The sequence below is a fragment of the Coloeus monedula genome, assembly GCF_965178545.1.
Source record: "Coloeus monedula genome assembly, chromosome: 10".
NCBI classification, from domain to species: domain Eukaryota; kingdom Metazoa; phylum Chordata; class Aves; order Passeriformes; family Corvidae; genus Coloeus; species Coloeus monedula.
The window spans coordinates 21,850,800-21,874,798 of record NC_138790.1 but is presented as its reverse complement, the minus strand read 5'-3'; the positions used below and the strand labels follow the sequence as shown (position 1 = coordinate 21,874,798).

Sequence of the window (23,999 nt, the reverse complement as noted above, 5' to 3'; positions counted from 1 at the left end):
AATGGTAAATTGGTATGTGTTTGCTGGAAACAGGGCTGAGAAATTCCTGAACTTCAGGACATTTCCAGTAACTGCTGTCAGAATGGGAACTTAATAACAAAGCCTGATAGAGTTTGGTAATTGCAAAACAGTCACTAGAAACACTGTGTAAAACATATGCCGGTGTGCTGGAGCTGGATGTGAAAAATATTCTACAGGGGACATAAAAAAGAGAGAAAAGCAATGGTCTCTAAGCACTCAGGAACATGGTGTGGTAAAATGACTTCTTTGCCCTATAATGTTATGTGGAAAGAGGGAAATAGGAAAAGTGTTGCTATAGCTGGAGGAACTGAAATGCCAGATTCTGGCCTCTACAATTTAAGGAAAGAAAACTGATTAAAGTGATCTTTAATGCATGCATTAAAGGTCACTAGGGAACAAGGAAAAAAGCGTACTTATTCCAAAACTGGTTTTGTACAAGAAATTTGAAAGTGTCGTGGGTTGCAATCCAGGCTATAATTAGCCTTGAAAATCTTGGGACAGAAATTTCTGAAGTATATGGTGACTTTTTTCCTGTAGGAATACAAATGACCGGAAGAACTGTCAATCTCTGCATGACAGGAACATCCTTGTGCCAGGGCAAGTGGGAGACAGAGGTGGAAGGGAGCCCTATTTTGATGAGCAATAAAATCACCCAGTAAAACACAGCACAAGAAGGAATAGAATGATTGTTGTCATTTTTGTTAGACTGAGCATGCAGGTGTTTTTTAAACAGGCAATAGACTTGCAAAACCTTGTTGGTTATCTGAAATGGTTAAAATAATCAGCTTTAATGCCATCAGAGGGGCAACAGAGCAGCACAAGAGAGTAGGTGTCTGGGAAGAGGAGGAAAGGCTCAGACTGGGGTGTCAAGCTGTTAATAGTTCTGCCACAATACGAGGCTGAGTTGCTTCTTTTACTTATTCAAAGTTTTATTCTGTTAATTATTAGCGTGTTAGGGAAACTGTGCTCTGTCTGCTGGGGACAACTGGGGTCTGGCACCTGCCTGCTGAGGTGGGCATTGGGGCTTCCAGCGTGGTGCCTCCTGCTTTTCCTCTTCTGTCAGAGGAGGGGGAATAATTTCCTTGCACCTGCATTTTGGACAGGGCAGCCCTCCAGGAGTCAGAGGAGATGTGCTGTATTCCCGAGAAAGAAGCTCGGGGTGGAATTTGGCCGGTGGCTTTGTTGGCAGAGGTGGCCAAGCTCTGCTGGCTCAGTTTCATTAGGAACTCAGGAGACAACCCCTGTTTTTTAAGAGGTTTGAAAAGTACTCCCAGCGAGCTCACTGCAGTGTGCAGCATCTCTGATAGAATGGAGGGACGTTTCTCAGTTAAAGTAAACTTTGTGTTGAACCACGAGCTTCAATTAAAACTTGCAAAGTTGTGATTCCCAAGAGTACACATTACTTACATCCCTCCTGTGAATAGAAGCAGCTGAGGAGCATCCTCTTCTAAAGTTCTGCTTTTTAACAGGTCAAAACTATTTGAAATAACCAAAAATACTGAAAAAAAACCCAAACAAACCAAAACAACCCAACTCCAAAACCAAGCAAACAAAACTCAAGCCAAACAAAACGTTTGGTTTTATTTTAGTGTTAATTAGGGAATGGTTTGACAACAAGAAGAATCTTTAATAATTGCTGGGACTCATTGAGCTGTGGAGGTGGGGGTCTTTATTTTACTACCACTTGAAGTTGTTTTGATAACGTTGATGAGAGGAATGCAATAATGTATGCTAAAGTCATTTGGCTAACCCTGAAATCAAAGCGCTGGAAACAAAATCTAGCTGCAAATCACCAGGCTGTCAGTCTTTTAAAACCTGTTATCCAAATGACTTTAACAGTTTGTGGGTCATATGCAAGGTTAAGACTCATCTTGCACAGTGCACGTTTTGATGATAAAACACAATATTCCTTTTTTTTTTTATTGGAGTGGAAGTGTTACAGTCAACAGTATCAGTGTGGGAGTTTGATTTCTTCCTGCAAGTAGATCACTACTCCATATGAGCAGTTGGCACAAGGTTTGGAAGGACAGATATGAGGCATGCCGAGCAAAGTGCTGCTTATTTGTTGTATATATCTGCTCTCTATGTAGAAACTCCAAAACGGTCCCATTTTTAAGTTTATTTCCGAGTCAGAGTAGCTATTTTTGAGAACGACTGGCCAGTACAACTAAAAGAAGTTTTGGTGAGGGGCTGAAAAAGATTATGCATAAAGCTTCGTTCTATTGAGCAATATTTACGTGCAGTATTTAAATTATTTTCTATTTCAGTGGTGAGCTCAGGATTTTTTATTTTATATCAACAGTTTTTCTTGCAGTTTTTTGGGTTTGAGACATCACTGACAAGGAATGTGTTGCGTAACTGTTAACTATTCATTTTACCTATTCTCAAGCATGTTCTGTCCTGAGGAACTGAACAGCTCTTGATAATCCAGTGTGGATTAAATCCCCCAAAAAGGCGTCGTTGCATATTCACAATATCAGCATTTACATTTTATATACTGTCCGGCTTACTGTGGAGCAAAACTTGGCAGTGTATACAGACCAGAGTGAGTTCAGAGAGAAATGAAAAACTATATTCCTCAAAAGAAGTTTGCAGAGATTTTTTTTGATAGGGAAAACACATTTATTCAAACAATATTTCTGTGAAATTCTTTCTGAACCAATTGTCACTTCATATTTTTGATGGATTTAAATAAAGCCATTTAGATGGCAGCTGCTTCCCAATAATCACTTACTGCTCAAGCTGAATTTTTCCCATTGCCACTAAAATTGTTGGCTGTCTGGGGAGATAAATATTGTTATGAGGGCCATAGGGTAAGAGAGAAGTCCATATGAGCTGAATAATAAGTAGTAATAACTTTTTTTCCCCTTACTGGGCTTGTAGTGTAGGTAAAGTTCCCCACATAGGTGTAGGAAAGTATGAAGTCCAGAAAAACCAGATCCAAAATATTTAAATTTAAGCGTTTAGAGTTCCCATTTCCCGTTATACACTTGATGATGGTTTACCATATTTGACATCTAGATGTGAGCAGTAAAATCTGTAGGTGCTGGTTAGATTGGAAATAACTGGATAGAGAAAACAATCCAAGATAAGGGGAGATAAAAATAACTCAGATGGATTCCTGTGTGTAACTTGGATTTTGGGAGGTGGGAAGTTCTGCTGATTGTACCAGAAGCAGCCTGAGGAGTATAAAAATGCACATGGATAGGGAATGACTGCTAATTTAATGTGGACTGGTTTTGCTGATATCAGACAACAGACTGACTCAGTTTGTTGTTGGAGATTTCATTAGATTAGTCTAAATTTTAGGAGCAGTCACTCCTACAGGCCATTCCATCCCATTTGTGCCTGAAGTGCTTCATATGTTTTAGTGTTCAGCTTCCTTCCCCAGAACATGATATGGTTTGGAGATGTTGGATGGCTTCTCCATCAAAGGAGATGATGGAGTTACCTTTTGTGTTGTCAGTCAAAGCTGGAATTCAGTTTGCAGTGACAAGGAGCAGAGTCTCTTGCTGAGCTCCTCTGAAGAGTTTGACCATGGGGGCAAATGGGCCAATTAACAGTTCAGTGTCAGATTTTAATATGTAATAAGGAAAGAATGAAATTAATTTTTCTTTTCCAAGCAGTAAACTCTTGATTGCAAACATCTGTGTTGTGTTTGGGGGGTTTGTTTTACTGACTGCTCCGTGTGATGTTCCCAGAGTTAATGGGTGAATCAATGAGCAGTTGAGAGAATGATTTCCATTTTATCTAGACACTTTCTTTTAGCTGTGAGGCTCCATTTCCAGAAGCACAGTGGTTATGGCACTTGCTTTGTTGTACTTGTACTGAGTGCCTCAAAATGGAACTTACATGTTCAGGGCTGGATTTCAGAGTGGAAACCATAAGCTTCTTGCTTGTATAACCACATTCCAAGGTTAGTCTGAATAGCTGAGATAATGAATTTGGTCTTTGTGCATTCTTAAATAGATAGATAGTTTTTCACGTATGTGACTTTTTTTTTTTTTTTGCTACAATTGGACGCTTTCCTTGGGAGCTGCCTAATTCCAGGCTGCACAGTTTCTGCTTTGTTCCCTGCTCCTATGCCTTCAACAAGAATAACTTAACCAGAGTTCAATATAGGAATTGTGGGCTGCTAAAGGACATATTGTGTTACTGCTTAATGCTGTATGAGTTGATCAGTGGGTAATATAAAGTCTATGTTCTAGCTGTTTTATGATGAAAATATTATTTCAGCAGAATATATGGTAAAGTCATTGAACAATGATCTTATTCTCAGAATGATGGCACAAGGCATTTTCCATATACCAGAAATTAGTGGAGCTGCTCATTTTGTTATTGCAGGCTTCAAAAATAAAGCTATTTTTAACCTTTTCTGAGCAATTATACTATTTTTTCAACTAAAAAAACTGATATCTTATTACTTTCTTTCTATTAGGACCAGCAGAGGTTCCCATGATGTCACCCAATGGATCCATTCCCCCTATTCATGTGCCTCCTGGTTATATCTCACAGGTATGCTTCTTGAAGAATTAAAATGGATGTGAAAGCAAAAGCATTGATCCACATAGAGAAGTCTACTTGGCTGAAGTTTAATTTAGCAGTTTTAATGAAAATGATAATACATGTATTTCATACTCCTCCTCTTTAGTGATACTACACACACATTTGCACAAGTGGCCAGGGATGTGCACCTTTACACACTGGTATTTGTAGTAGATTTGGGGTTTGAGCAGCAGCAAAAGCTCTTCACACAGACTGAGCCTATGTGTGCAACTGTATTGTTTGTGGGAGGGAGAGAAGTCCTTGATATTGGGTAATGCCTCAGATTATTGTGTGACAGAAGGGGTAGGAGGCCATGGAAGAGAGAGAAGGAGCCACTATAGCTGTAAAATATACTGTTGATCCTCAGTGTCTTTCCAGCAGAAATCCTGCAGCATACCAAGAACTGGAGGTGTTGGTGTGTTTTCAAGAATAAATGTGATTTAACCATCTATTTATGGAAAAAATGGAAAAGCTTTCGCAGAGCTCTTAGGTTTTGGAACTCTTGAACAGCTACTGCTCTTCTGTGTAAATAACCCCAGATTACCAGATTGTTCCTTCCATCTTCTGCAAAGCTTAGACTCTTTCTGAGGTAAGGAAAAAAAAACCCAAAACCAAAACCAAACCAAAAGATTGATGTGAGGCGTAACAGCTGTGAACAATACAATGAATCCAATAGTTTCACCGTTTTCCTTGAGACCTGGACCAAAAGCTTCCTTAAAAGCATGCAAAGTATTTCACATATCCTTGATGAATAGCATAAGACCTTTTGATAGATATAATTTGGCATCTTGTCAAGCAGAAAATAGATGATGTCCTTGAGTCCCTTCCTCTCCCCAGGAAACGTGTGAGCTTGTGTAATTCTGAAAAATTGTGGATGGCGTCATACTTAAATCCCACAAAATACTGCAATCACTCTGTGGTATTTTGACTTCTGAACAGAGTGAAAACATGCTTCAAGTATGGGGGAAGTTGTTAGCCAGCCTAGGAGAGAGGGCAGGATGTCAGGGTGGTCCTCCTGCTGCTCAGTCCTCCCAAGGGGAGTGGTTGGAGTTTTGAGACAGCATTTGGTACTTAATGCTCCTCATGGGCTCCCCTAATTTAATAAACTGGCCCATATCATGCAGAGGTTTCCCTGAAGATTTATTCTTCCTTTGAAATAACTTCTAACACCTTTTTAATATTAAAATGTTTATACCTTTCCACCTCTGTGCTGAGATAAATGGTTGGGTATAATTGGAATGCTTTCCAAACCGGAGGGATGAAAGTCTTCCAGCTGTATCTCTGTCTGAGCCCAGTTCTTCTGTAAAGCTTTTTGTGGGGCACCATAATAATTCCACTAAAGCAGCCTTTAAGTAGTTTCTTAACCAGAAAAAAATCCAACCAAAAACCCTCTTCTGAAGCAGTTTTTCCAGGGAGCTGGAAATATGTTGTAAAGTTTTAGGGGGAAACTCTGTATTTGGTGCTTTTGTGCAGCAGAATGTGTGTTCTGCTCTGTGGTGAGTGAGCCCCTCTTGCCTTTCAGACTGCGTCATATTAAATAGTAGTTGAAAGTCTGTAGTAATGAAATTAGCTCTTTATTGCAATAAATGTGTCTGCCTTATTTGCTCTTGCTTTTGTCTATTGCTTCATAGTTTAACCCACTCTTTTATGATAAACAATTAGAACACAACTTAAATTTAGCATGTCAAGGGAAAGGCTATAAGGCAAATTAATGCACTCTGGGATATGAATCAAAATATATTTGATTTTGGTTTGATTTGTCCCCAAAGTGCACATCTAAGAGTCAGGCAGACAGCAGTACCCCTGCGGAGAAGTAACAGTGCCTATTAAAAAAAGGCATGAAATCTTATTTCCATTTAGTTATGCCAAGCCTGTGTGAGCTGTGAGTGTTAGCCCTGAATATTGCATGAGTTATCGAATGATTGCTGCCCTGGATTAACGTGGTGCTTCATTACCTCTCGGGAAGAATTGGCAGGAGGATGCGAGCCCTGCAAGGTCGGCCTCACTGGAAGCAGCACAAACACAGACTCTGTTTCTAGACTTCAAGGACCATGTTAATAATTGTGACTAGAAGCTGGGTTTGTTGATGTTAAGGAGATCATCCCAATGATGAGGCTTAGCCAGGGCAGGAAATGATCCAGGAAAATACTAGAAAACAAATACACAGCACCAGTTCAAATCTTTCATGCTATGGTTTTGCTCTCAAAGACCAGCTCTTCAAAGAGCCAGTATATTTTGCATTATCTTTCCAGCAGACAAACCTCTGTGTACCTCTGGCAGATATGAGCACTCAGATCAGAGTTCATGTCCCTGCAATTCTTTGGGCTAAGGGTTAGTTAAATACAGACGAGGGGAAAAGTTCCTTGCTGTGCTCTTGGTGGGCGATATCTCTGCTGTAAAAGTTGGTTGTGGAAGGTGACATGGCAGAGAAATCCGCATTAAATGTGTGTGGTGCCAACAATTTTGGCTTCAACTGTTAAGTGAGATTAAGGATTTGGAGGCTAAGGTGTTAAATTTGGGGACAATATCATGGGTTGTTGTTCCTGCTTTTCAGTGTATGTCAGGGAGGAGAGAACGAGGGTTTGGAGTATTCTAATCAGAGAACTAGAAAAATGGAAATATCAAAAAGCAGGATCATTCACTTGTTTGTTTAGTGCTGCTGGCTGAGGACTGCTCTCTCTCTCAAATAAATTTGGAGCAATTCCACTCGAATTTGAGAAGTTACTTGTCTGTAGTTGGACATAAAAATTTGGTATGAAACTCTACTTTTGATTTTATTTACAGGTTTGTTAATATGAGATCTCTGCCACAGGTATTTTAAGCCTAAAGGGTAAATTTACTGGTTGGATCATGTGTTAAAAGCCTTCTTTGGCCATGGGGTTTGTATGTTCTGAACTGTTCAGTATGAGCCATGATCCTGCAGTTCAATATCCCTGCCCCAAACACATGACATTTGACAGAACTAAAGCATAACTTCTGGAAAGAGGAATGTCTTTAAATGACATTTAAAATGGTAGAAAATCTATCCCATCCTCGAAAATCGGGATTTTGGTCCTGGGTACATCCTGTTCCCTAAGAGGGCTGTTCTCTTCCAAAAGCATGTTTGGCTAGCATCAGGTTTTAGTGACAGACTGCTCATTTGTGAGGCTTACTGCTCACAGAGCTGCTCTGGGTGTTTTGTAGACTGCAGTCAATTGAGGCATCCTTTACCAGGATGATCCTCATTAAAGCTTGAACGCAAGGAAGGTTGTGCAGATCTCATACGGTGCAAGCCATGATCCTTTTGAGCTCATGGGCACTGGTCCTGAAGAACTGTATCATTCTAGATTTAAAGTACCCCAACATGCTTGCCAGCATTCTAGATGTTTATCTGTCTGTTTTCCACGTTGAAGGTATAGATTTAATTTGGTGCTTGATTTAATACTGATGGATTCTAAAGATAGTGATGCAAACTTGCCACGACTGGCGTGAACTCGGATTGGCATCTTTAAGAAATTAAGTGAATAAATAAAATGTTGACATCCAAGTGCCTCCTGAATGAGCTCATTCTGTACTGTTTTGAGGTACAGATTGATTTATGAATGAAGTTTCAAATTAGTTTATGAAATTCCTGAAGTATTGGTTGTGGTCCACCCAGTGGCCATGCTCCAGATGGCCTTGCTGAATCTAGCACATTAAATTTAAGTGAAATAAGAGTTGTTTGGGGGTTTTTTTGAAAGCAAGTGGAAATTACTTGCATGTTACCATATTAAACTCATGCAGTAAATGTGTGTTACAGAATGAGGGTGGTTGTGTTTCTTTAACTGGATCTCACAAAATACAGATACAGTTTACCTGTGCACAATTAACATGTCTTTTTCCTTAGAGTGTAATATTAAATTTCAGCGGAGAAAAATGAGACAACATGGAGCTTTGTCATGTACTTTGAATACGTGAATTATCTCTAGTTACTACAGTGATATCTGCACTGGAAAACAAGTAACATTTAAAATGGCATTCCCAAAATGTGACAGCCAATGGGGGAGGCAGTTTTATTGTGCATGAGTAATGTTAACCCAGACTGCCCTGAAAGATCATCACCCACCTCATGTAGCAATTAAGCTCCCTAAAATACGGGATGAAAACCCACACAGAACTGTGCTATAATAGTATTGTTATTGAGGTGGCATGCCTGTTACACCAGCAAGCAGAAAAAATACCAGCAAAAGATAATTTACCTACTAACTGTTTGAAAAAAACCCCACAAAATAATGAAAGTTTATCTCTAGGTGCCAAATGACCAGAGATATTTGTTTTCTCTAAATATAAAGTGCTAAAATTAGTAATAGCAATTACTTTTAATATTCCAGTTGCATCTAGAGACCTCAACAGGGATTAGGATTTTGTTGCTTCTTGGCACTGAAGTAGAGACAGTTTTGCAGTGTGTTTCCAGATGAATTTATGATCTTCGTGACAAATGGTTTTAAGCAGATACAAAGAATTGCAGATTTCTTCTTAAAATAGCAAAGTGAACCTCTCTGCTAAGTTATGTTATTTTCATTAGTGGATCAAAACTGACTTTCTCTGATGAGCTGAGTGTTGTCTCCCAGAATGGCACTAGTGCAATCTATTCACTGCAGGTTTTACAGGTCAAGGGATGTCTCCAGTCTTCATAGCTATCTAATGCATGTAGTGCATAATAAATCAGATTACCAACTTTGATTTGTTAAGGACAGAACAGCGTATTTAAAGACAGTATGTACAGCTTCAGAAATGTATATCAATAATTCCTAGTTTAGAGAGAAAATGCCCTGCAGGATTGGGAAATTACGTGGGTTTTGCAAGGTCCCCTGTGTTTTTGTGTTCATGTGTAAAGTAGGCACATGGAATAACAAGAATGCTGTCAGCATTCATGGGCTGGGAGGAAACAAATAAAAGATATGAGTGTCTTGGCTTTTCGACCAAAGTAATTTGGAAGGCTGGCTCATCCTCTGAGTTGGACTAGTTGGTGGTTGTAGGTTCCTCCCAACTGAAATTCTCTATTCTATCCCCTCATCTCTGGCTTCTCTCAGTCCTGTTGATATTTTATAGCTTCATCTAGCAGGGTAATTTCATCAAAAAGGTCTTTGACAGGACTCTGAGCTTCCCTCCCTGCTTTATAGATTATATTTCAGGAAGCTGAATCCTAATAATTTTAAATATGGTTTACATTATGTGCTTCTCAGCGTACAAACTTTCTGTCTAAATCTGTTCCTTAATATACTCATCTTTCACCAGAGCACTAAACACATGTGTAGCCTGTCTAGATGCAGAGATAAGAACTTGTACCTGCCTGGAAGATTGGGGTTGGCTTTGAGGCTTGGACTAGTTAAAGCCACGATGAAAACCTTTCACATCAAGATGTAGGAACTTGCTCTCTCAATTAAGCAACAGCAAGATCAGAGTCTGAGAGTTAAATCCAGCACTTCTGTGCACAGTCCTAGATAAGTAGTTCTGTTTTTCAAATACGTGCTACAAGGAAAAGGATTTCCCTCTTTTCCAGGTTTCAGAGTGCGGGCTTGAGACCTGGCAGCAGGGTAAGAGGTGCTGTGGAGTAGAACTAGTAGCAGAAATGGGAAGTCTGAATATGCAGTGGTTGAAAGGATGTGATAGTCTAAATCTCTGAGGTTCATCTGTCTTTTGAGGGCTCTGTAAAGTCTTTGAAATTTAAAGCTGGCAGCTGACACATTGCTAGTGGAAATAGTAAATTTTGAGGGTAGAATCAAGTATGCTAAGTCAAAACAATTACTATTTTGGTTACTCAGCAAGCAATGCATTTTTAATGTGAAATGTTGCAAGTGAAGGAATTAACTTTCTATAAAAAGTTGTCTTCTGTAGAGGCCAGCCAAAGCACAGAAATTGCCATGTCCATGGTCACATCCCGTAGCTAACAGGTGTAAATACACATAACCTGAGGCACACATGGCCTGGGGGAGGAATTGGGCTAATCCTAGGTGAGTTTTCCCCTGTGATACCTTGCTCAGTTGATGCCTGAGGCATGAGCTGGTGTTTGCTGGAGCAGTTCTGCTCAGGGCTGCGGGCATTGCCCCTGGGCAGGGCTGGCACAGGTGGCAGAAACAGCCACGTGCCTGTGCCATTCCTCTGCTTCAGGGTGCAGAGTTTTCTTTGTGGTTTAGAGTAAAGACACTGGGATGTGATGAGAGCCACTGGAGTGTGGGCATCCACAGCAGGGTCTCTTCTGCTGGTGCTGCTGGGGGGTGTGGATAACTCCAGCTGATGGTGTGGTAATCAGCTGAGAGTGGCAGCGTCTTGCAGCATGTGCCTTTGGTGCACGTTCACTTATCTCATACAACATATTCATCACAGATACTCCTCCATCTGTGTGCCATCAGTCAGTTTAGAGCAAATGAAGTTTTTAACAATCTGTTTGTTGTATGAAATTAAACTATGCTTCCTTCATGCTTTTCTACCTCATGCGTGCCAGCATACTGAGTCAAAGGGATAGTAATTGTTCTTATGTGGTTGTATTTTTTAATATAAGAAATGGCAGAAGCTTTTTGAATGAGCTTCAAGAAAAGCTTGGCTCCTAAGACTGGACTGAAATTTGGCTGGTTGACTGTTCTCCAGAAATACAGCTCTGGAAAAATTATAATCCGAAAAACATTTTTCAGCCTAAGCACATTTCCACCTTCCTACATCTGTTTTTACATGCTTTGACTCTGGCGTTAGGGGCCAAGTTATGCATATGCAGAGCTGGTTTGTGTGGATGTGTAGACCAGCTCTGTAACAGAAACAAACCCTCTGCCCTATGATTTCTCTTGAGCAGATACCTGTTATGAACAGAGGAGCTCCTTTGCAGACGTGGGCCAGCACAGCAGGTTCCTGCAGAGTACATGTCTGCACACACGCAGCCTCCCTGCAATAGCAGTGCCAGCTGCTTTCCAAAGTGTTACTAACTCCATACTCAGGGCACTGTCAAAATCCGTGGTAGAAATTTTATGGTCAGTCCCAATGAGTACACTTATTTTGGTGCTTTGTGTTCCTTTTCCAATTGTTTTCCTCCCTAAATGCAGGTTATTTATTCTGTCCCTTACCCACATAGTTATCACGAGCAGCACTACAGCTCCCAGTGATTGGTGTGGGTATCTGAGTCTCCAGGAAAAGCCACATCACCACCATGGTTATTTCTGCTGATATTAATTTTAGAATTGTGTTTATTCATGAAGCTAAACCCAAGGACCAACTGTTTTCCAGTGGGAGGACAAGCTGTAAACAGTGCTGTTTTAAAGGTGTGCCTGGTTCAGATGCTGCCTAACGTGCTCCTTTCCCTTTCTCTCCAGGTGATAGAGGACAGCACGGGCGTTCGGAGGGTGGTGGTGACGCCGCAGTCTCCGGAGTGTTTCCCTCCCAGCTACCCCTCGGCCATCTCGCCAACCCATCACTTACCCCCCTACCTGACACACCATCCCCATTTCATTCACAACTCCCACACAGCGTTTTACCCTCCTGTCACTGGACCTGGGGACATGCCACCGCAGTTTTTCCCACAGCATCATCTTCCCCCAACAATATATGGAGAGCAAGGTGAGCTGGGAGGAAGGGACTGGCCTTTCACACCTGTGTTCAGCAAGTTTTAAGGGCTGGGGGAACCAAGAATAGGAATGAAGTGGAGAACTTAGAGTGGCTTTGTCACATGGATGGAGCCTCCTTTAATATCCTGAGTGGGGGGCTGTAGCTATCCAGAGTATCCATTTTTATTTTTTAACAAAGACAAAACTGTTTTGGGCATGATATGTTCAAGGTTCACACTCAAGGTGAACAAAGGGGATTGAACTATAGAAAAAAAGCAGGAAATACTGTGATTCCTGCAAGCTGACCTGCCTTAAGTTAGAGTCATCCTTGGAGGGGGGAAGTGGGGATTGTATTTAATGAAGTGTATCTGAGGAGTGCACATAATATTTATGATAATTCTCAAACTTTTTTTAGCTAGTTTTAGTTCCCAAAGCTTCTACTTCATGTTGTACTTCTCTCCTTAGGCAGCACAACTGACATGATTTTAAATTCTATTCATACTGGGAAATTAAATTGCATGTAATCAGGGTTGGCAGCTTGAAACCGGCACATCTCAGCTTGTTCTGTCCAGTCAGGCCCTGAGGAAGAAAATGCTAAATTGCTCTGAACTTATGAAGGCTTTTTCCAAAAGATCAGTTCTGTCTGGATTTTTGCTTGAAATCTGTGTCCCTGAAACACAAAGACTGAAAAGGAGGGGAAAAACTCTCAACCTAATTGCTGTATTTTACACACTCCCAGAGTAAAATTCTATCATCAAAGGAGCACAGTTAATACAAAATAATTGCAAAAAAGGGTTTTCTTTAAAAAATCTCCAGAAACATCTGGAGTCTTTTCATTTGGAGATGTCCAGGAATTTGGTTTTATGAGGAAAAAAAAAAAAGCCACCTCAATTATCTTTGTTGGTCCGAGTTAACGCGGGTGAACCGTTCCGTTTCAGAAATCATACCACTATATGGGATGTCCAGCTACATCACCAGGGAAGATCAGTACAGCAAACCACAGCACAAAAAACTTAAAGACAGGCAGATTGACCGCCAGAACCGCCTGAACAGCCCTCCCTCCTCCATCTACAAGAGCCATATAGGCAGCTGCACGACGGTGTACAATGGTTATGCCAAGAGCCACAACGGGGCGAGCAGCGGCGGCGGGGGAGCCCCGGCCCTCAAGAAACCGGAGCGCAGAGCAAGGAGCAGCCCAAAGTCAAATGAACAAGACCCACATGGTAAAAAGAGGGTTTTATTTATTTTTAATTCCTTTTTATTGCACCTTTCCGGCTTGTGACCTCCTCTGTATGGATCCAGCGGCCCTGCCAAGAAACACTCCCACCCACGCGTAAAGCGGTGTTAATACAGTGTGAACTTAAATACGAACACTGGGCTTGCTGGGCTGTGTTTGTTTTGTAAGGTGAACCTGGTGCCTCCCCATCTTTCGTGGCTACTCCCTTGGTAGATGCAGCATCATTCTTTTTGTATCTGTTGGAAGCAGAAATGCATTTTACGGGCAAGGTCTTGGTTTTATTCTGCTTTTCAGAGAGGCATCTTGGCACTTCGCAAAAATCTTCACAGACAATTGAGCTATAACCAAAATCTTGACTACTCGGAACCACTATTTTGTATATCCTACAGGTAAACCTAGTTAAGTTATTAGAAGGTTTAGAGGTGATGGCTGAAAAACCAAGGGGTTTTTTTTATGTGGAAGTTCAGTGAAAATAAGATTAGTTGAAAACAAAGAAAACTGAGAAGTTTTCTTAATGTTAGCCATTGGAAATAGTGGTCAAATAAGTCTGGCTACTTTTGAAATAGTTTTCTTCAGCATTTTCAGAGACTTGCCATTTAAAAATGTAAAACTTTAGAGAACAACCCAATGTTTTACTGTAATCAAATCTCCTTTATCATAAGCCATTCTGCACACAGCCAGTTCTACCTAAATTTAGTTTAGTAGCTTGTTATAATCCCTTATACCTACCTGCCTTTCTCCTCTCTGCCTGTCCCTTTGCTGACTGCTACAGCAACAGCTTCCTGAACAAACTTTGATGTCCTAACCAAAGCAGCATGTCCAGGATATTTGCAATGTAGCACACTCTGAAATCTCTTGAGTTAATTTATGCATATAACATAGGTTTTCCATTATCTGTCTATAGTGTATATTTATATAGCTGTGTTCTTTTTACATGTGAGGCATAACCAAAAGAAATAGTCATGAAAATTAACTGTACCAATTGCCAAGGAGGGGGGAAAAAAATGCTGCTGGCATGGTAAGGAATGAGGGTTTGCAGATGTGCTTTCAGGGTCTTTAGAATTAGCAAGGAGCTGTATTTGGGAATGCTGTAATCCAAGAAAATGAATCACTGCATTAGACTTTCTAGTTATTTCTTGCCAATCAGCTTACGTGAACTTTAGTATTCTTACTTATGTTTAGGTGTTTATCTGAGGTGGAATACATGAGGTGTTTGAAGCACATGTGTGAAAGACCTGGAATAAAGTATAGCCTTGCAATATAGGCTCAGTGAGTTCTGAGTCAGCCTGGCTGATCACTTCTGAAATAATCTAGAAATAATTTAAAAGCATCTTGTCTGAGGGTTTCCTGCAACCCTTGTGTTTGTCTAATTTGTTGCCTTGGGCTAGTCTGCTGTGCTGCAGCTGAAGAGCCATGAGTGCTTTTAAAATGCCAGGAGAATCAGTGGAGTCAAGGCTACGGCACGTCCAATCTTGTCAGCCAGAGAGTGCCTTCAAACTGGGAACAGCAAGGGATGGAGTCCTCCCCCAGCTGTGGAAAAGTCCCTAACAGGAGGCTGTGCAAATAAGCATCCCTTGTCCCACCCTCCTGCCTTTTAAAATTAGGTTCTGCATCAGCACCCAGAGGTGGCGGCCCTGGAGTCGCATCACCTGCTCAGCAGTAAATCCATGACCAAAGCAGGAAGAGAGGAATACGTTGCGTATTAAAAGAAAAAAAAAAGATACAGTGGGTTCAAAAGTGATGGTTTTGACATCAAAGTGTATTATTATAGTCATACATGGAAGCTTCCATGCAAATTCCTGCAGAAAGGTCACAGAGGTTTCTTAAAGGCTCTCATGAAGCAGCTCCCTAAAATAACTTCCCATTTGGTATTTACAAGCTTCTAATCATATCTGCTGCTTTATATTTACCTTCTCAGTTTCTTCTTTAATTATTTGGGGATTTACTGATGAATACCCACCTAATGTGGCCATACAGGTTATTTGGGTTAGAGTTAACAGCAGTCTGGGCTCAGTTGCTAATTCGATTTTTGCTGCTAAGATGACTGTGTGTTTAGAATAGCCAAGAAAATGAATGTGTCAGAAGCAAGAATTAGCAAAGGGATTTAAACTTACAGGTTTTGTGGATGTGTATCTGTTCAAGCCTGCTAATAGTTAAAAACTTGAGGGTGTTGTGTGGCTGCTTCCAAAATTGCAGAATAGCATGGAAAACCTATTTTTAGATACATAAATATATAAAAATGTGTATATATATGTATAAAATTTGTGGAGAAGTCTTTATTTAGAAAACCACTTAACCAAAAAACTCCTTAAGAGGCAAGCAGGAATGTATGAATTTGCAGTAAGATTTGGAATAAGGTGAAGGAGAGCTGGAGCTGAGGGCTTTGTTTGCACACATTTTTTAATTGGGTTTGTGACATGCTTGATAGCCTATCGTTTCATAGCTGGCTGTAGGGTGTGTGTGCTCCTGCAGTGGAACTGGCATGCTGCTTCTGGGTGTTTGGATGATGGAGCAATCCTGGGATCCAGCTGCTGGCGAGGGAGGGGGCTTTAGGAGCTCCGGACACAGCTGGAGCAGGCACTTGCACAGCCTCAGCTCTGGTTGCTGCAGAGAACAGCCTGTGTCAGTACACAGTGCTGTGTAGTGACAGTGATTGCTGTCCTTTGGGATTGGGCTGTCTGAAGCAAAGTTTGGGAGCTGCCTCAGTGCTGGAAGCAGGGGTGGGAGCTTGCCAGGGGCACCTCTCCCAGCAGTCCCAGCTGCTCCTGAGCTGATGCTCTGAGAGGCAATTGGAGTGTCTGCTTTAATCAGCAGAGGAATATGATCCACACAGGGGCATTTGTGACAGGGAAGGTGGGAGTTTGTGTTCTTGGATCTGCTGCCACTGTGTTTAAGGTGATGCTTGTCCTGCTCCTTGTCTCTTGCTAGTGATTTCTTTGAGGGGTGTGTTACTCCTTCCTTAGCACACCCACTCTGCTGTGACTGAGATTATTACAGTGTTGTAGGAATAATAAGAGGGGCTGGAACACCTTCCTTATCAACACAGACTGAGAGGGTTGGGCCTGGAGAAAGGGGAAGACCTTAGAGCCTCTAAAAAGGTTACAAGAGAGCTGGAGAGGGGCTTTTGGAAAGGGCATGGAGTGACAGGAAAAAGGGGAATGGCTTTAAACTGAAAGAGGGCAGGGTTAGATGGAATATTGGGAAGAAATTCTTCCCTTTGAGGTTGGGGAGGCCCTGGCACAGGTTGCCCAGAGAAGCTGTGGCTGCCCCATCCCTGGCAGTGTCCAAGGCCAGGTTGGATGGGGCTTGAGGCAGCCTGGGATAGTGGAAGGTGTCTCTGCCCAGGCTGGTTCTGTAACATAGCAACATCCTCTTTTTACTAGGAATTTACAGTTTCAGATTGGGGAAATAAGTGCAATTCTGACCTTTTCGACTGCATCATGCTATTTTGCGCGGTGCACTTGTAAAAAAAGAGTTTTTGTTATGTTGGAAACACGCTGTTTTAAGGCAAAAAACCCAGAAACTGACGGTTTATAATTGACTGAAAATTTAGCAATTCTTCTCAGTGTTTCTGGTAGGATGATGGATGGTGTCTTGTATAGGCAGAAGGCTTGGAGGTATGATACTGGGATTCTGATTAAAAATCCATCCTGGAGCTTTTCTGCAGAGCTGTTTTAAAAACCGAATGGGAGAGGAGGGAGCGGGGTTGGGTTTTTTGTGGGTTGAGCTTTGTTTTTTTTTCATAAAGGAGCCTTGCCATGTAAAAAGATCTGCAAGCGGAAATCCTGTCCCATTCATGCTGTCCTTTATGAATTTCAGTCTGAGTCACTTCCTTCTCGTGCACTCAGTGGCTCCCTTCTTGGTCATGCAGTGATCTGGTAGTTTGAGAAGTTCTGTGTGTGGCTGCAAGTACTGTGGGAACATAAGCAGTTTTGAGCATTCTTACGATGCTTTCGCCTATTTCCTTATGAAACATCTTTTCTTTTCTCCCTTTTGAATGAGATAAAAATCTTTTTTTTTTTTTCTTTTTTTTTTTTTTAAATTCCTCATTGAAGTTTGAAGAGCTTAAGATAGCAAAAACTGAAACACTTCAAATGGGTAAAAGTGGGAAGCAGGCAATGGATTGTGGCGTGCATCCTGTGCAGGAGCTGGGTGCCAGAACAAACAGACCCAGCCCGGGCAGGGAGGCGGCTCTGGGCCGGTCGCATGCGCCTGTAGGAAGGTGTTCTTAAAGAAGGTTTTGTCCTCATTTGAGAAGATTTGGCTCTACAGGGTCAGAACAGGGGCCTGTCTAGCCCAGCAGTGTGATCAAGATGATGCTGAGGGGCAGCCTGCAAGCCTGCACACATCCCACACATCCCACGCCCCTCTCCCGGCTCCTCCACCAGCATCCAGACCTGCCAGGCACCAGGGAGGGCCGAGTCCTGCCCGGTGCTTTGGGTACCCACCCACTGACCTGTCGTCTGTGAACTCATCTAACTCAGTCTTGAAAAGCAGATTTGCTTTCCAAGTGAGGAAAACTGACTTTGGTGTGCACTTCAGTGCTCTGAGCAGCTGCTTTCTTGCATGTGGCATTGATGTGCTGTACATGTGGAGAAGGGAGGAAAAAACATAGGAATCAATGTAGAGTTCAAAGAGTTGTTGTAGACCATTGACAGTTCATAAACTCCTGTAGTACCATTGTCACATGTGTGCAAGCCTCAGAGGTGTTGCTTTCCTATTGTGGAGGTTTTGTAAATCTGATTTTTGTGCACTGAAGCAGCCTCCAGCTGCTCCCAAAGGTGAAAACCATGGCTTCAAATTCCTGCCTGTACTGCTGATGAAGTTTCTCAGGAGATGTGGGTAGCTCTGTATGCTCATTTCTTAGAGAGAAGTGCTTTGTGAATGCATGGAAAATGGGCTTGGCAAGAGAACTTTCTGCCAGTGGTGGTTTTAATTGGAAAATGTTTTAAAATAAGTACTGTACTTGCCAAAGCAGAAGTTCTGAGGTGAGGACGTACCCTCAGGTATCCCTGAGTGGGGTGGGATGTACTCTGCAAGCTGCTGAGAAGTGAGGATGAGTGGGTGACGTATGAAAAGCCAGAGCTGAGGTGTTCTTGGTACAGCCCCATCCTGTTCTCTCTGAATCTTCCGTGTCACATTTAAATATACTTAGGAAAAACGTGGGGTTTTTTCTATTTTAGTTTAACTATATCAAGTTGTTGTTGTTGTTTTAATCCAGAGCCTGTGAATTAAAGGGAAATTGAAGGAGGTGTGATTCAGTGCAGACAGGAACCAGGCGAAGTTCCTCTTCTTACTCATTCTAGATCCTGTCAATTCTTTTCTATTTTGGTCCTGAATCCATTTTGCTTATTGAGTCATACATTTATTTGTGCCTGTATATCCTATAGATTTAAAAGCTTAAAAGAGTGGTTTCATCACTTTTGGTCCACATAAGCAAAGAGGCTGAGAAACACTGGCAATATATGTAAATTTTATGTTCTTTTAGCCAGGAACTGTTGATTTGGTACATGCTAATAGACTTTTGTTATACAAATGTAGAAATGTTCTTCAGAAAAAACTGGTCATAAATGTTCTTTCTGCTGCCATACAAAATACCCCTCTGTTAAATGTAGCTTCTGTGGTGTCCCTAAATGTATTTGCTTCTATAAAATAAGGAGTTTCAATAAGATTGTCTCCTGAAAACAACCTGTCAAAACTGACACAGTGATTTTATTAATAACATGGAAAAAAACACTCTGAAGAGTAAAATACATCTGTCAGGTTAAGTGAATTTTAGTATTATACCAAGTGATGCAATGTGAAACATAATATTTAGTGGAACCAGTCACGTGTTGAATCTTGTGAGCACAGATCAGCATCATATATTAAATCTAAATGGTGTTACTGTTTCTGCTGCATTTTTTTCTATGGTTGTAGGCATTAATACTACTTGTCTGAATTCTTCAGCCTTATATCTCATTAGAAACAGATTTTGTGTGCTTTTTGCTGTTTTCCTCTAAGTTTTACTGCATGAGAGGAAATAGGATGCATTAATTAGGGCACAGTCTGAACTTGAGAATCCACTGTTCATTTTCGACACCTGGAATTTCCAGTGTGATACTCTCGTGCCTTGACTTTATCTCGCACATCGTGACTGAGCTTGTGCTTTTGTTTGTTTCTATTTGGAAAGATGCCTGCTTCTTCAGCAGTCTTTATCTTTGGTATTTTCTCTGAAATAATAGGCTGTGAATTGCTCCTTCAGGCAGTAAACAAAGTGGTTATGAGTGTCAGATACACCTTTGTGTACCAGACTGAACTCCATTAGCTGGGCCACACAGATTCTCACCAAGTAATACTTTGCCTAACAGTCACGTAAAGTAACCACTTAAGTGAGCTTTATGTAGACTGATGGCTGTATTAGAAACATATTGCAGGGTTCAGGTAGAGTGCATTCCCAAGTTCATGTCCGTCTGTGTGCCTGCATCCAGATGAGGCTTAATTTGTGTCTTTTCTCCAGCAAAAAGAATGGCTGAAATGTTGATCCAATGTCACTGAAATACACTGTGTTGAGGAAGGGAAACAAATCTGTTTACTTTGCTGTCTTGAGGCTTAATTCACATCATGGGGGCTTTGATGGAGAAAGGTGAAAGCTAAATATCACAAATGAAAACCAAGTCCATGCCCAGTGCACTCCCTGCCTCTGTCATAGCTTTGCCCAGTTCTAAACCCAGCAGTGTTTTGCTTTGAGCTGCCTGTGGGTACTTCCTTCTCGTGCATCTTGGCCAACTCTTTCCCAGAAGTTGCCTGAGTGCAGATAATTCCCAGGAATTTGCAAGCCTGTGAAATCTTGTCTGCATGTGACCTGTCACGAACACGGAGGTGTTCTCTTGCTGCATCCATACTGCAGGAACAAACCCAAAGTTTATGGGAAGCCTGGATGCCACAGCAGTCCCACCTTCTTTCACACCACATTGCTTCATTGGCACCGAGTTCTGCAAGCTGGGAAGGGCTGAGGCAGGCAGAGAGGAGATACACGCTATTTTTATGTGCTTATCTTGAAAGACTAAAGAACCAGCTTCATAACTTCGGCACCAGAAGTTGTAGATAAGAGACTCTCTTCATCAGCTAAGTGGGAGCACCTCCTCTTAATTTAATTGCGCAATATTCTCCCATCTTCAGTGTCAGCTGGTTTTAAAGGCAGATGGAAATGCCTCAAACTTGGTTTCGTTCAGACTTTTTGTACTTGAAAATGCGAAGAGAGCACCAGGGTAGTGTGGATACACGGGCTCCAGCGTGGTTGTGAGGTGCTCTGAGAGCTGGTGGTCTGGGCATCCATGACTCTGAGCCATCAATGGGGCAGAATGGGTCACCACAGTTCTGGTTACATTTTTCAGTCTCATCACAGCAGCTGTGACAAAATAAACCTCATTAGAAGCTTCCTAATCTTCCTATGTGTGCTAACTACAGGAAACACAGCTCAAAGTCCACCGAGGAATGTGTACGGCATATCTAGTAAAGAGTGGGGAAATCTGGCACTGGGGCTTGCATTTGACCTTACTGGGGCTTAAAAACCCTCTTGGCAGTGGCTGGTGTTTCACCTCAAAGCTGTTTTTCCCAATCCTGATCAGTTTCTGTAGACTCTCATATTTTTATTCTCATCTGCTTTTATCCCTCCCTTGCCTCATTTTGCCAGCAGGATCTCCTTGGCAGGGAGAGCTGGATAAGCTGCCTGCTCCATCATTTATCAGGAAATCAGTGCTAAATGACGTAAGGCACAACCTCTTCCCCCAGAGGATCTTCATATTATCTCAAGAATTTGCAGCTTCTGCTGCAACTGACGGTCAAATCCAGAAGACTGAAATCTGAACCTTTTTCCTAGGAGTTTACATAATTTATAGATACACACCCAACAGAAAAAAAAAAATCATACAAAGTACATTTTCATCCTGCTTAAATGCTCACTGATTAAATGCCTGTGATGGGGAGAAGAGTTACACCAAGATCTCAGAGCTTCAGAGCAAGATAAGCAGTGTATCCTCAGCAGTTAGGAGGAGATAGCATGGACCACCGACAAAGGAAGGGAATCGTGTTTCCCTTATTTGGCAGTATCTGGGACACTGAGGCAAAAGGGAGAGGGTATTTATAGGGAAGAGGTGGAACATTTCCTCCCTCCAGACTGTAAAAAATAAAACAAGTTGAAGTCTAATGATTTAATGAACACCACTTACTTGTATAGCCAGATGTTCTGAACAATGTCCGTCTGTATTTCCAGCTGGGTTTGCAAAGGTGGTGAAATGAAATTTCATGTCCCCCTGAAGTTAATAGGATTTGTTTACTGAACTCTCTCAGGCTGTGCTTCAAACCCCATCAGTTACTCTTCCTTTTCTGAGGAAGGGTGGAATTTGATTTCCAAAGTTTTTGTGACTTTCAGTATATTTGCTTTTAAGGGGAGGAAAAATTCTTAACACAGGGTGATGCTTTGAGTGTTGCAGTTAACAGAAAGGACAAACACTGTTCTAAAATGAAGCAGCCATTTCAATTTTCTCCAAGGTTTATTATAAAAGATTTTGTCCTGAAGCTCAAGTTTGGGCTTTTTGTTTCTTTTATTCCCTCTAAGGAGCTGTGCTTAGAAGCAGCTGCTTTGATTTACTGCAATTCATGTGACTTGTGCCTGAATTTCGTCTTAGCAATGAAATCCAGAATGAGTTGAAATTCCTGTAGCTTTGCCGAATCCTTCCCAGCCATCAGTAATCAGGTGGATCTTTCTGTGAAATATTTTAAATATTTGGAAAGGTTCTTAGTGGTGAAACTGGTTGTGCAAATATCCAAGATCACATTTTGCCCTTGTTCCATACAGGACTGCTAATTGCCCATGCACTGCTTTTAGCTCACTGGTAGAAAATTGGTACAGACAATATAGATCAGGTTTTTTAAACATTCTTGAGTTCATTCTTCCCATCTCAGACATGGGAGGGCACAGACAAGACTACATCAGCCGTTTTGACTTCTGCATTTTAGAAATTTAGGCCTCAGTGTTTATTAAATGTTCTGTTCAGTATCCTTCTAGCTCACATAGTCATAGTTCATCCTTCAGACTTGACTGCAAAACAACTTAGGCTGAGATTGCTTGAGTCAGTTGATTGTCATCTGTCATGAGGAAGAGAATTTATTTCTGTTCTGCTGTCAATCTGTAGGTGTTTGGGTTGATTTGAAGAGGGGAGGGGAAGCTCTTTGCCTTCCCTCATCTCTGAGCTCTGGTGCCTGGGCTGAGTGGAAAGAAAAAAATGTTGTCTTTTGTTTTCTCTTGAAGAGAAAAATGGTTTCTGGGATTACTGTGATCTCCTCCACTACTCATTGCAATTTCATTGTATCATAGTTTTCATCTGGAGAAGTAGGTCAGTGATTTACATTGGTAACAGAAGAGCTTAGGTTGGGGTTCATTCAAAGAATGTTGTAACTGCAGCCCCTCACTAGGTTGCCACTGAAAAATCCCAGTGAAGGCTTCATGAAAAATCTTTGCCTTTCTAGCATCATGATTTGGTATGGTTGTATTAAAAACAAAACAAGAAAAACGAACCAAACAAAAAAACTCCACTTTTTTTTCCTGAGGAATCTAGCATCTTTCTGCCCTCAGTTGTGACTGAGGGCGAAATTTGGCCTGCAGTCATTTTCTTAAAACTTTCTTAGTTCATGACGGGTGCTGCTGTGCCTCTGCATTGGGGAAGTGCTCTGCTGCTTTCCTATTGTTGTAGCAAACTCCGTGGCTTTACAAGGTTCACTGCCAAGGAAGTTGTTAATTTTGGCTGAGGTGCTCTGTTTAATCCCCAGCAAGTTTGGAACTCCTATGGAGTCTGTTTTGGCTGTGCTGTATGATTGTTTTTCTGTGCAAATACGCAGTTCTGCAGGTTATTTGGCTAGTTTTGTGTTTGATCAGGAAAATGCTCTTATTGTGTAATAGGCAGATTAACAAAGGGTTTTATGGCCAGAATTGCCTATGGTCATATTTTTGAATGCCAAGAAGTAAGTTTCATTTTGTGTTCAATACTGGTGCCATTGTCCCCAACACTGGGGATGGTATTTCAGAGGAAAATATTTCCTCACTGGCATGGGGCAGCAGACACAGGAATTTAAAGTCCAGACTGGGCACACTGGAGATTTGTCACTCTGTGTTCATGAGGGATTGTGCTTTCCACCTCAGTTCTTGTAGAGTTCAGGACTCACCTCTGCCCCAGCAGGACTTGGTGTGGCTGTCCCAGCAGAGACACTCAGGAGTGACAGAGACAAAACCAAGCTTGTGGTGGGATGCAGTGGAGCTGTCAGTGACCTGGTTGGGAAGAGAAGACTAATTCTTGGTGCTGTCAGACTTGTGCTTTTTGTCAGTGCAAGGAGGAGTTGAGTCTCCTTTCACTGTCTGTGGTCATGATGCTCAGGCTCCTACTTTGCCTGGCTGTGAGAGTCAGATGCCAGGACTGAAGGGAACCTTTTCTTTCTGAGAGGAAATCTCCCCTCTGTAAATGCCAGATGGTATAATTTCACAGCTGCTGTCAGACATCCTTTTGAGCCACTGTTTCACAGTTTAACAAACATGGGTGTCTCAGCCCTGCTGCTGACCATCCCCTCCTCCTACTCTGAGCTGGGGAAACCTGTGGAGTTTTTATGGCCAT

At 41.7% G+C, this 23,999-nt stretch overlaps 1 protein-coding gene across 1 annotated transcript in view; it reads left to right on the top strand.

The window, feature by feature from the left end:
* The window catches only part of FNDC3B (fibronectin type III domain containing 3B), a gene marked incomplete at its 5' end in the record, with an annotated part of 143,564 nt that overhangs the window by 50,463 nt on the left and 69,102 nt on the right, over window positions 1-23,999 (top strand). Inside the window, 3 exons of the mRNA XM_082287954.1 lie at window positions 4,460-4,536; window positions 11,886-12,129; window positions 13,055-13,339. Coding sequence (XP_082144080.1) covers window positions 4,460-4,536; window positions 11,886-12,129; window positions 13,055-13,339 — 606 coding nt within the window. The remainder of the gene's footprint in view (window positions 1-4,459; window positions 4,537-11,885; window positions 12,130-13,054; window positions 13,340-23,999) is intronic.